The sequence below is a fragment of the Tubulanus polymorphus genome, chromosome 4 (assembly GCF_964204645.1).
Source record: "Tubulanus polymorphus chromosome 4, tnTubPoly1.2, whole genome shotgun sequence".
Classification (NCBI taxonomy): Eukaryota; Metazoa; Nemertea; class Palaeonemertea; order Tubulaniformes; family Tubulanidae; genus Tubulanus; species Tubulanus polymorphus.
The window spans coordinates 7,657,686-7,670,745 of NC_134028.1; the positions used below are offsets into that span (position 1 = coordinate 7,657,686).

Below are 13,060 nucleotides of genomic sequence, written 5' to 3' on the forward strand. Positions count from 1 at the left end.
AATCCGCGTAGGCTTTTTTGTACTGTAAGTTTTTAGCCGTTTTTCTGTTACTAGTCCATTATTGACGGATTATTGAATCATCGCTGATGGGATTTGTCATATTAATTGATAGCCGGGACTGTGGCTCGGTGTAACCGCGTCGCGCGCTGTCTGTCCGCCATCGTCGTCGCTGTCATTTTCGCGGTTTTATTTCTTGCGTAATTACCGCTCGGAAAAATCCCGAGTCGTCGATATACGATATTCGCGTCCCGTGTATAGTCTAGTCGTTACCGACGACGACGGCGGCTGCGGCGGCGATGAGAAAATCCCGATTACTGATTGTTGATTGGACGCGATTCTGGAGGCGATGACCTACACACCAGCTGCCGTCGCGTCGTCGTGTCGGTTCACGCGTTCCCGGTCGTCAGTTGTGAAGATGTAGGGATCGCATGAAGTTCGAAGTGCCGATGGATTAACGCGCGCGACTGTTCGTATTTTTTTGGAATCGCGAGTTAACGAAAAACCCGGGAGGAAACATGCAAAGAGCGATGATCGCCTCGCAGACCACCGAGTCTCTCACCGGCCCGAATTACACGTCTCAGGTAGAAAAAAACATTATCAAACCTTTCTTTAATCGGCTTACTACTTCAATCAGATAGTAATGATAATTTTTATTTTCATTTAGCATCATTCTCATAACAGATAAGACTTGTAATGCTTAACACAAAACAGAGTAAGCAATAAGATAAATGCAAATAATAATGTAAAACGAAACAGAACAAGACCATTGAAATATCAGGATTAGCGTTATTAAAAGATTTTCGTTTTAAACTTAGTTGTTACCTATTTCTTGAATAAGGGACTCGCTGCCTCGAAGAAATTTTCGCAGCGAATTCCATGATCTTAAGATAAGGTTTATTTCGTAAATTTACCTACGATTTGTCTTTTTCGCGCTTGACGATGAAAATGAAATGAATTTAGCGTATGGGATAATCATCGGCCCCTTTTCTTTTAAAGATGTACATGTAGTTCTATTTTGAAAAAAATTAATCTACGATTCTTCTTTTTTCGGTGTTTAACGATAAATATGAAATGGATTTAGCGCATGGGATGATTTCTATCGACAGCCGGTATTCACCGTGCGGTAAAACAGTTCACACCCGTGTCACGGGGTCTGATCTCCGCGAGAGCTGAAATACTTGTCGAGTGCTCTTCGAAAAGTCGATATATAGATCGCGGCGGCGTTTCCATTCAAACCTATAAGAGAATAGATAATTTTTTACCTTAAGTGGCACTCATTTCGTTTTAACGTAGAAAAGAGCATGTATTCCGGTCACCATCAGCGACTGTGATTAGAATTAGTGGCGCACATATTGATTTGTGAAATATCTGTGAATACTGAAATATCTAAGGAATCCTTATCAACGTCAATTACAATGCGTTTGTTGAAACCATTTTCTATGATAATTCGGCTTGCATAGCATCTCATTAGGCATCCGAATGTTGACGTGCAGTCTGAATTTATGAAGGCATTATAACGATCATATTGAGCCCTTGTTAATTATTAACCAAGCGTTGTGGAATTGACTCATGAACACAGGTTTTATGTTAGTTGACGTTTTTCTGCTTTAGAGTTCCACAGTGTTCATGCTAAAGAATCAACTAATTAATTGAAGTATTGAAAATGAACTACTTCTAATGCTAGATTCAAACTGGATCCAGAATTTTATAGTTGTCGGAGAAGATTTTTACTCAAGGGTTCCAAAGATATTGCCAATGACTAATATCAACTTAACTACTAATTTACTGATTATCCATCATCAGGCAAATACTAATGATGACGGCTGAAAGTCTTTTGCCGAAATATGGCTCGAAATGTGTATGATTATACACTTCTATTCAAGAACATTACATCTTTGGCTGAATTATTGTGGAATTTCTCTTCATTTTACATGGATATAATACCAACCATATCCTATACCAACATTATCTGTTTTGTGTATAGATTGACTTGTACGTCTACCTACGGGCTGGGTGCAGGTTAAGGTAATGGACCCTATCATTTGCATTTATATTGTACATGTCACTGTAATAGATAAATGAATAAAACAAAATCATGTATCTTCTTGCCGTCAACCTCACTGTTGAACTGCGTCCGGGAGTCGAATTTTAAAACTGATCGCGAAAAAAATGTTAAACGTCCGTTCTTTTCATTCTCTCCGTTGCCCAACAAGTCAAACGCCGATCGCTTACACGCGGTTCATTTATTTGGCGTTGTTTTCGAGCGATTTGATATAATATCGCCGAGCAATTCAGGCCGATTGCCGCGGGTGGTAATTATCGTTCCCACATTCTCGTTAGATGATTTATAATTATGAAATAATGAGACTACGACGGACGATTTTTTCAACGCCTGAATCCATCGCGTCGTCAACAACCCTTGCGACCGCAAAAAAAGAAACTCGTGTGATTTATTATCGAAACGGCGAAACAAAAGTATGATATGAATAAAGCATTGAATTGTATGTTACATGTCCGCTGGAAATAGTTTTTGAGTGCAGTTTAGGCTAAAAAAATGATATCTTGTTTCTCCGAATCGGCCGGGTCACTTTATAAACTGCAATAAAATTTGTAATCAGTTCATTTCTATAGCTTCCTGGTCTTTTGGGGTTAGCTTGATCATGATTTTTTAAAGAAAGTAATGTACAGGGGAGATTGGCCCATAAGCGGCCGGGCCAACTTTTAAGTGCAGCAGAAAGGAGAAACAAAGCATCTATTTTTTTCCTAATCATTAGTTGTAAAAGGGATTTCCCACAAAAATTTTCACAAAAGCATTCAAACGATCTTTATTTTGGTCTTAAAATAGGGATTGACCCTGTTGTTTTATTTGATTGGTAGACTTTGTTTAATTTGGTGTCCCTTAATAACCCACCATACCTGTCGGGAGTGAAATACAGAGGGTTTGATTTTGAAAAATCGGCAATCGAAGTACAGATAGGCCTATAGTTGTGCGATCATGCTCGAATGTAGAGAATCTTTTGTTTAAAAGTGGAGTACGCAATTGGAAATTTTCATTCCAGCAATCATAATTGCTTTACTCCTTAACAGGTTCAGGTTCTCGACACGTAAATACCAGTCACTGCATGTAAGTTGTGCTACTAGCCTAATGAATATGTTCAGATATGTAGAATTTGTCACGTCGTCCCGTCATTTGGTTTGCTGTTGGTCTGGTGTCTCAGGGACACATCTGCCATCCTTGGCGTGTAACACTCAAACTACATCTAAACCATATTATTTGGGGGTTTCTCGCTGGGACGAGGTGGCATTCGGCATTATATTCATAAATGTAATTAGTGAAAACCAGGCTTTTGTCTATCATTCAAATATACTATCATGCGATCGTTAATGACTTATGTTGGTTGATGCGCGGAGGTCAGATTTTTCGCTGGTTGATGTTATTACAATAGGTTGATGTAATTTTAATGATTTTGTCCTCTTGCAGGGCAGAAGGTCGCGACTATTCGTCATCAGCTACCGGTTTATGGTATCTCTTATACGATCTGTGTCGATATTCAACTCATAAATTTATTCATTAACTCGCGACTCATTTAGCGTTACGTCAAGCATACACTCGACGTTTACTATTGACACAACTTCGCACGAAATATTTCGAACTTTTAACAAAAGTGTGTACGACGAGAGTCAACTTTTTTGCATTGACTAACATTTTTCATCTATCGTATTCATTGCCAGGATGTGTTTGTCTTCGACGGTTCTGTCCTACTCATTGAAGTGCATAAGTGAGATACAAAAGCCGCAATACTTGATGACTTCGTGTCGTCCAATCACAGATCTTAAGGATACTTCAATTCTGTATTGGGAAATGCGTGAAATATAGCAAATCGACATGTGTCCTAAACTTGTCGTATTTTCATATTTTCAATGTAGCAGCAGTATCAATATTCACCCATACAGCAGGTTTATGAGCTTGATAAGCGTTTTGAATTTACATTTTCACGATGGAAGCGAGTTTGTTCTCCCGCGTAATAAATTATCAACGATTCAATAATGTACGAATTAAAAATGGACGCTTGATGCTAGAATCAATTGCTTCATGTCGGAGCTGGGATTAAAAGCGCGGCTAGGGAGGCACGGTATCTGAGCATAGTAATAAAGTATGAAGAGGGGGAATTGGAAACATAGCTGAGAAGACATATCAGGAAGCCATTGTAAAATAGATATGCCGGAGAGGTAGCTAAGGGGTATTGTCAGGGTGGGCATCAGAGTATTGGTGAAGTATTGGGACTGTATCATGGTAAGTATCCAGGAGGTATTGGGAGGTATGTAAGAGGCATGGTATGTAGGTTATTCAATGAGTATTGGATATCAGGGTGGTATCAGCATTATTAGGGAATGTATTGGCGAGGCATTACACAAAATATACTCCACATAATCAGTTTTGATTATTGGGGAGGTAGTCTAGGGGTATTGTGCGGAAGTATAGGGACTGTATCATTGGAAGTCTGCATGAGTTATTGGAAGGTATATGGCATGAAGGCTATCCAAGGTGTATTGGGTATGGGGGAGGTATCGAGGACGTTTTGAGTATCGGGAAAGCATTAAGAAGGTATTGGGTATCAGGGGAGGTATTTGGAGGGTGGTGTGTATCCGAGAGGCATTACACAGAAGATACATTCCGCATATAATCAATTTTGATTATTGGCACTTGCATAAATGATCGCTCAATGGGGGAAAGACATTAAAAGAGTGGTACATGTGTTACGCCGGTGTCCGCAGTGTTGATTGCTTTAACAGTCTCCCCGGACGTTTAACATGCATAAACTCTCGGATAAACCGATATTGTAGCAATCCAATTTCTGGTACAAGCCGAGGTTATCATCGCGGATCCGATCCCTGGAAAGATGCTCGTTGTGTTTCGAATCACTAATTTTTCAGGTCGTCGTGTCAGAGATGAGCAGATTTTTATGGGCTCATCCCGATGTACGACCGGTTGAATTCAGACGAGTAGGAACATCGATAAGAAATGTGTTTTAGCGCCTATTGTATGGGTTATGGAGGAATTAGGTGGTGATACCAGGGGCGTACTCATTTATGACATCCGAAGTCTCCATCCGGAATCTCTGCTTGGCTCCACAAAAAATCGGAATCATTATGATTGGAAGCAAACTGATTCTCCGATCTGATAAAAGAGTACATACACCCCAGGGTCCAGTTCCACAGTTTGGAGTTAAGATTTGACCCTGAGTTAACTCATTGAAAATGAACTAATCTAACTCAGAGTTAACTCTAACTCACAACGGTGGAACTGGGTCCAGGGGTGCATTAAAAAATGAGAAAACTAACTTGAAAGTTAATTGATGCCTTGAAAATGACAAATATATCTCTTAGTATTGTCAACAATAAATGATAATTAATTATATGATATCAAGGATTCATAAAGTTATTTTGGATATGAATACTGATGATTAAATTGACCGGCAATGACTACCCTAGCCCTGATATATTGATGATGTAGGACTCTACGTTTGCTTGTGACAGGGTTGTCTCACTGATACTCACGCCATCTAGTGGGGGATAGCTGCTGACATGGAGTCTTCTTTGTTATTTTGAGACGCTAATATTGATGACGCAGTGCACATAGACTCACATGGAAGCCCTTAGGTAAACACATGCTAGGTATCAATATGTATAAACATTATCGTAACAGTTTTTACGGCATCATAAAACATTGGGAAAATGTAAGGAATTCAATTTCTAAAGATATTAATTTTAGATGCATGAATGCATCTATTTTTCTAACATTTTCTGGTTCGGCGACAGCAATTCCTTTTTTGTATCCAAAGTGCACCCCATTTTTTTAAAATTTTCTAGTTCCGCCCTGGATACTATAGCGCTCAAATTTCATGCCGCGATCTGTTTTTTTTTCCTTTTTCGAAAGGGAATCTCGCAGGGAATCGCCGAAATGTTGCTCGATTATTTTATGCATAGTTTCAATAACGTTCTTCTTTGCATCAGATGCGCGAAAAAAGCATCCAGTATTGAAGGGGGTGTCTCTATTAGCGTCGGGTGAGTGTGTTCGCGCACACCACGACCACAGACCACGCATGATGAGTGTCGCTATTTAATATTGGTTAAGTTTGATGAAGAGCTTCGTCGACGAATGTGAGCACACACGCACACAACGTGTGGATACAGTTTTATGTTTTACCCATATTAAAGGCAATTCGCCGCAATTAACGTAACGACATAATAACAGAGGTTTTGTCGAGTCTGGATCACTGCTCAGCTACCGGTTTCATATCGTGCATATATATATTACATTATCGCAACAACGCTACGACGAAAGAGTGATTTGTTGACCTGGTTTTTTATCGCAGTCTGCCGGATTTTTTCCGTGTCAAAATTTCTCTCTCGACTGGGGAGTACTGGAGTCAGTCGGTTTTAGCATCATGCAGCACGAAGAAGTCCGCGCGGAGTTAATCTTAGAGGAAGACTTTAGGGTAAGTCGTTGTCATCGAGTTGTAGGATTTTAGTGACACGATCTCCCAAAAAAGAGCTATTGGTTAAAGTATAAAAAGTTCAGTTTCTTCTTATGAGAATTATCATTTCATTTTGTCGATGTGTAACTTGTAGGAAGTCTTTGGAACTTTAAGATTAAAAAGATTCTAAATATCATGGGTTGTTAGATTCAATCGTTGTGAGCTATTGGTTTTATATCATTTTAGTTTTGGATCCATAAGTTCCACAGTAAGTAAGACTCAGGGATGGATTTAGGGGGAACCCAGGAGGTATACCCTCATACTTGCCAAGATAACATTATAACACTATTATATACATGGTAATTTTATTTTAGAATCACTAGCCGCTACTAAAGAAATGATGAATTTTTCATATTAGCAATGGGGAGGGCTCCCAAACTCCCTAATAATGTTCACACATTTTTATCACTCCTAGGAAGTTTTGGGTCTTCCTATTGTAAATTCCTTGGTCGGCCCCTGTAGGTTGATATTTGAATATAGGATAGATTTTCATCCAGGCATTAGTTACGTTGTTAGATTGAAACAAAAGTCAAATTGAGTTCAATGTCATACATCTGACTGTGGAAGGACTTTAGTCGCAGCATTGAATATCTAAGGATCGTATGTTCGTGTCTTTCCTCTTCTTTCGGGATCCGGCACAATATCCAGACTAGTCTAATATTAACTTAATCAAATGATTATTTACATAAATTTGATTGATGGGTTTTCACGATTGTCACGTAGTAATGGCGTCCCAAATACGCTTTGAAATTATCGGGTATCCAAGAACCGTTTACATAATGACACACTGGGCCAGGTAAGCGGCGCGCGTTGACTGTAGAATTCCATTTATGCCTCGTGAGCAAACAATAATGAGCGATCTTTTTCAACTCTTGAATACAGTGCGCGCGGAAAATCATAACACGGAATAAAAACGGCAAGTTTGTCTACAAATGCGAAATATGTAGAAAAAAATGGAAAAAAACTTGTTTTTCGTATGGCTTTAATATTGAACTAGTTGTGCAGCTTTGAAGTAAAGTTCATTCCTACTCGCTGAGTTGTTCTACAGGTTTATCGGCCTTTTTCAGTTTATACTTAAGCCGCGATCAGACGCAGACAATTAGGCCCAGGCCAAATTGGCACAGATCAGGCCCAAGTCAAATTTGGCCCTTGCCTAAATAGAGAGCGCGCTCACACATAACCACTGATTTGATACCAAACAATGCTTAAACAAAGTGAAGTGACTTTCCTGTGCTGAAATTTGGCTCATGCCTGGTCCGAGATTTTTGGTCAGGCCAAATAGGCATACAGAATTTGCTCCCCATCCGCCCCCCACCCCGATTTTAAACGAGAAGAGTTTGTTGTTTTGTTTGCTGTTACGAGGTCCTGACCCGTATAATGTACAATGTACAATATGTTAATTACTGAAGAGCAGAACAAACAGTATTAATACTCTTACTCATTTAACACAACAGTTATTTCCGTCGTTAATTCTGATGATGTTTTTTAACGGCTCGAGTGATGTTTGAAAGCGTGATAATCACCTGTATTATTGGTTTAAGCCATCCGTGCGCTGTCGGTGGATGTCGGTGCGCGTGGCTTTTACTCGTTTTTAAGTAGTCGGTGGTATTAACATGAAAAATGAACCTACAAGTTTCAGCTCTATTTCTCTCTGCTCTCTCTCTCTCTCTTGCTCTTTCTAATAGAGAGCTGTTACAGGCTGGGGGTAAACTAGCTCAGGTATTTCTCCTGCTCCTCACAAGAAGCAGCATACTCTCGGTACACGCTCAGTATTTATCCATCTCGATATTAAAACGAATTTTGCTGCGTGTCTCCGGATTTCTATATACGGATTTCTATATACGTAATGTCTTGCAAATGTTGTTCATGTTGTACTTGCGGGCGTCCGGGCGGCTGGAAACCCCTTTCAATTCGTACGGTGAGTCTTACACGCTATATAGCCTACATGTAGAGCATAGTTACGCAGTATTTACTATGCTAGATTTTGAGTTCAAATTAGAAAGCATCGTATATTCAGATGCCTGCCGCAGACTGGGATAGTACTCTGACTTCTTTCGCGCATGTTATGTTACGTATTCTGTAGTTTTTGTGGTAATCAAAAAACGATTGTGGAGAAATTTTTTTTTGATGTCGGATAAGGTAGAATTACTGAACCGTAGCCAGTAGCTTCTGATACGGCAAGAATTGTGTCGATACGTCTGCCTACGCATATGAGTAGTAACAAAAATACATAAATGTATTTTTGGTAGTAAGCATTGTTTACGACGTTGGGAAAAAACAATTCGGAAGTGAACACTTGGAGGATGTGCTGTGATTGTTGGCATTTTTGAAGTCGTTTTAGTTTATCTGCACCGCGCGTGATAGTGTTGTGCTTTGTTTACAAGCGATACTTACACGTAGTATACTTTGTGTTAGAAAGTACAGACAAGAAAACTAACATGAAAATTTGATGACACCTTGAATAATAGCACATATATTGCTTAGTTTTATCGACATTGAATAATATGATATAAATTGATATTAAGGATCAATAAAGTAATTTGGATTTGAATATCTATAATTGAATTGACCTATGCAGCAAGTCGAGCCTCAATATATCGATGACGTTATGTACTCCTCTCAAAAATATTATTAGAATTCATAAAAAATAAAATAGAATAACAAATAAGATTAATGAAATATATTTGAAAATAAACACCAAAATTCCCAATTTTTAATGTTATTTTGAAACGCTAACATGGATGACATCGACTCACACAGAACCCCTTAGATAAGGCATACTACGTAGGTGTCAATGTAAGAATAATTGTAACGGTTTTTAAGGCGTAAAAAAATAGATATTCAGGAATAGCTTTTTCGTAGAATGTTTCACTTGCTTCAGTTTCACTTTGATTTATTTCTATGCTTTAAGAAGTGTTATGCACTGACTTTGCTGTACTATTCCCTAGAAACAGAAACATCAACACGTGCAAGTTTTTATTGTACTTTGTTAAAAAGTATAATTTAATGTCCGCATAAACTTTTTACTGAACTTTCTTGAATCAAGTTCGACCTATCTTTAAATGAAATATAGTTATCTTCACTAAATTGAAAAAGTATATATCACAAATACGAAATTAAGGAATGTTTGAAGCATTGTTTTTGAATAAAACTAGCTTGTAAGCGAACAGGAAGTACTTCAACCGGGGTTCCAGAGGAGGATCTAAGGAGAGGGTGCAGAGGGTGTACATCCCCACCCCTAAAGATGTCAAGCTGTCCTGAAGTTTCATCACGGGAGGATGAATGATATTTACCTGCTACCTACAAAAATTTAGATTCATAAGCTTGTCCTCTGTATTTCCAAAAATGAGTTAATGTTTTCCGATGAGCTTTTTTTCAGGGTACCCTTTCAACCAGATGATATGCCCTATTTTGGGGGTGTAGCCCTCCCTTTCATCCATCCACCCCTGGGTTTGATTCCCTGGGTCAGACCCTAGATTCGCCCCCGGGTTCGATTCCCCGAGTTAGACCCTAGATTCGTCCCCGATTTGATTCCCTGAGTCAGACCCTAGATTCGCCCCTGGGTTGGGTTCCCTGAGTCAGACTCTAGATTCGCCCCTGGGTTGGGTTCCCTGAGTCAGACTCTAGATTCGCCCCGGGTTCGATTCCCTGAGTCAGACCCTAGATTCGCCCCAGGTTCGATCCGGTAACTTGTTCGAAATGCAAAAATTTCTTAATTTCTTGTGTCTAGACATTTTCCCTAATCCGACACGCTCGTGTATTGCTTATCCATTCACGAAGATAATCCCGAATGACATCTTAAAAACTGTAGATATCATTTCTCATTATGGCAAACATGGTTTCCGTGGATTATCGAAGAATATAGTAAGAGAGAACTCGATAACATCGATCACGTTTTAGGGATTAAATTCGTCGGCAAGAATTAAGCTCTGTCTGCTGCTGCTGCTGCTGCTGCACAACATTTCACAAAACGTTGATATTACGATGTTATTGCAAATCTATAACATCGACACGTGTAATTGCGATTGTAACATTTACGGATAACAAAATGCAGAATTTTTGATGAAAAACATGCCTCGAATGAGAGATTAACAATATTTCGTTGTTTATCAAAGGGGGAATGATATTGCTGCTCCCGTTAGACCAATATTAATATGTACAGCTATGAGATCCCGTAGTAGTTACTATACATGAGCCAGACTTATTTCATTGCTGAAGGACTGCTGGTTTTAATGCCTGGTTGTAATTGTATTTCATGGTTTAGGCTAGAAAAAATTTAACCTCCTTTCTCCTCTCTGCTGTCTACCCTAAGAAAATGATCAAGCAACCATATCATACCTGGCAGCTATGGAAATGAACTGATTACAAATTTTATTGCGGTATACAAAAATTACCCGGCCGATTAGGAGAAACAGAGGTATCATTTTAGCCTTAGTGAAAGTATACATCGCATTTGTTTTGTATGCTATAATGGCCATTGTTTATTGGTTGATTAATTATCAGCGAAAATCTATGATTGCATTTTCCCAATAGACATTTCCGACGATAAAATTACATCGACTTATATTTCGCGTATATTTTGCTGTTGTCGTCATAGTCAACAAAACTGAATTTATGACTTTCGGTTAATTTAGATAATTGCTTTTTTTCTTGAAGTTATATTATGTTATTCATATCCCAATATAGATGCTTGGCTTCGACTGAGGCTTCGGGATATTTTTGGTTAATGATCTGATATTCTGAGATGTGTCGAGGCATGCTTGTGGCTTCTACGCGCGTTGCGTCGTCGAGCTCGAGCGATACTCACTTGTTGATATCTTGTTATTACGGATTACTGGTGACATCTAGTGTTAAATCCGTCTACTACTACTGATTCGCTATCAGCAGTGTCAGGAATCATCGCTCGTTCCGATTTCATCCAACAGGTGTCTCCAGTGTCACTTCTGGAAAATATGATTCATGCCCATTCAGACTACAGAGAAGTCTCTGCTGACAATTAGTCACCTTTCTGTGATAGAAAATTGCATTGTTTTCTTTTTCTGTTAAAGAGACCCGGTGCACAATGATTTAGGCTTATATGAAAAGTTTCAGCTGATGAACTGGCCATGAATTTGTATGAATCGTGAATACTAATATTCTGAAATATTTGTCTGATTTACCAGTAGCGAAATTACCATTTCAAATTCACTCATCTGTATTCAATAGTTAGGATGATCAGGGCAAAATGCTAAGATGTTTATGTATTGACTGACCTCATTCTTGCTTCCTTGAGACCATGAGTTGTCAGATAAATTATGGCTAAGTCCACATCAAGGTCACGGGAATCGAGGTCATATCTGGTTTGTCTATAAACAACGAATGTGTTTCTCCTTTTCCTAGAAACCTGTTGACCTCTGAAAATCTAGAGCACCGAACTTCATCTGGAATATTCAAAGCTTGCGGGAGAAAATTTGCTCATTCTGCACCTTATCATATCCTGGGCTGTAGCGGGAGGGGGGTTCAGGGTGGCTTCTGCTGCATGGACCTACTTTCAAAATAAGGTCAAAATTTTGTCATAAAGAACCCCAAGTGAACACGTTTCAGCCAAAAAGAACCCCCAAGTGAGCACGCTCAGCCCTAATATTGGACCTTTGGTTTGACTACAAAGTTCTCATCGATGATTCTATCTACCTTTAAACCACTTACCTGGTCCCCAGGATTGTGTAATCCAAACTGTTGATCACGAAGATAGTAATTTTACTCTGGCAGAAATAAAGAAAAACCGTTTGAATTCTTATCACGTGCTGTGGTTACTGCGCTAATGAAAGTTTATGGCACGAAAATTTATTTCAGTTGGGTGCACATATTTTTCTCTGCTCTGTGTGGCAGGCCAGGGCCGCGTGTGTGTTACTGATGGATGAAATTTACGATTATTGTCTTGAGCAGTATTCGCCTCAGTTTGATGAGTAATGTGTCTCTATTTGAAGTAACAGGAGCAGGGCGCGTTGTTTGTTATCATTATCAATGTGTGCTATTTTCACCTATGTAACTGCTTCGGCATGTGCGTATACTATCCTCTCCTATACTGTAGAGAGAGAGAGAGAGAGAGGAATATAACCAGACTGTCGGACAGGGAGGAGGTCGGCTGCTGGCTTCATTCACCACTATAAGCGCGTTGTAACTATTAACTGGATTAAAACTTGCCTCAGTTCCAACTACGAATCGATGGTAACCGATTAAAATGCTGCGTAAACTGAAGGGAACGGTAAGAGATTGAATTACTTAGAATTGACGAACCTTTCCAAAATAACGGTTCAGAAATTGTATGGAAAAAGTTGTCAGTCACGCTTTCTGGTTCACTCCCGGTTAAAACAGTTCTGCTGCCGGATAAGAAGAAGCGCATTCTACGACTGTTTTCTCATCTGTCTGTCTGTCTAGGAGGTTTTCATCGTATCATCTGATATCGCGAGCTGATATCATCGTAATCATTCTTGCATAACTTATATCACTGTCTCAGTTTACCATAAACTGCGAGCATTTTA

The 13,060-nt window shown here is 39.2% G+C and overlaps 1 protein-coding gene across 36 annotated transcripts in view; it reads left to right on the forward strand.

Annotated features, from left to right (window-relative positions):
- Positions 1–13,060, forward strand: part of LOC141904097 (uncharacterized) — a 145,874-nt gene that overhangs the window by 13,811 nt on the left and 119,003 nt on the right. For 34 of the 36 annotated variants that reach the window (XM_074792570.1, XM_074792588.1, XM_074792593.1 and 31 more), the window contains exon 1: positions 6,430–6,500. The exons of 1 other annotated variant lie outside the window; for it this stretch is intronic. In XM_074792570.1, coding sequence (XP_074648671.1) covers positions 6,450–6,500 — 51 coding nt within the window. In that variant the 5' untranslated portion in view covers positions 6,430–6,449. Of the gene's footprint in view, positions 1–6,429; positions 6,501–12,545; positions 12,784–13,060 lie in introns of those variants that run through there. One more of the 36 variants, XM_074792574.1, reaches the window with a different exon arrangement.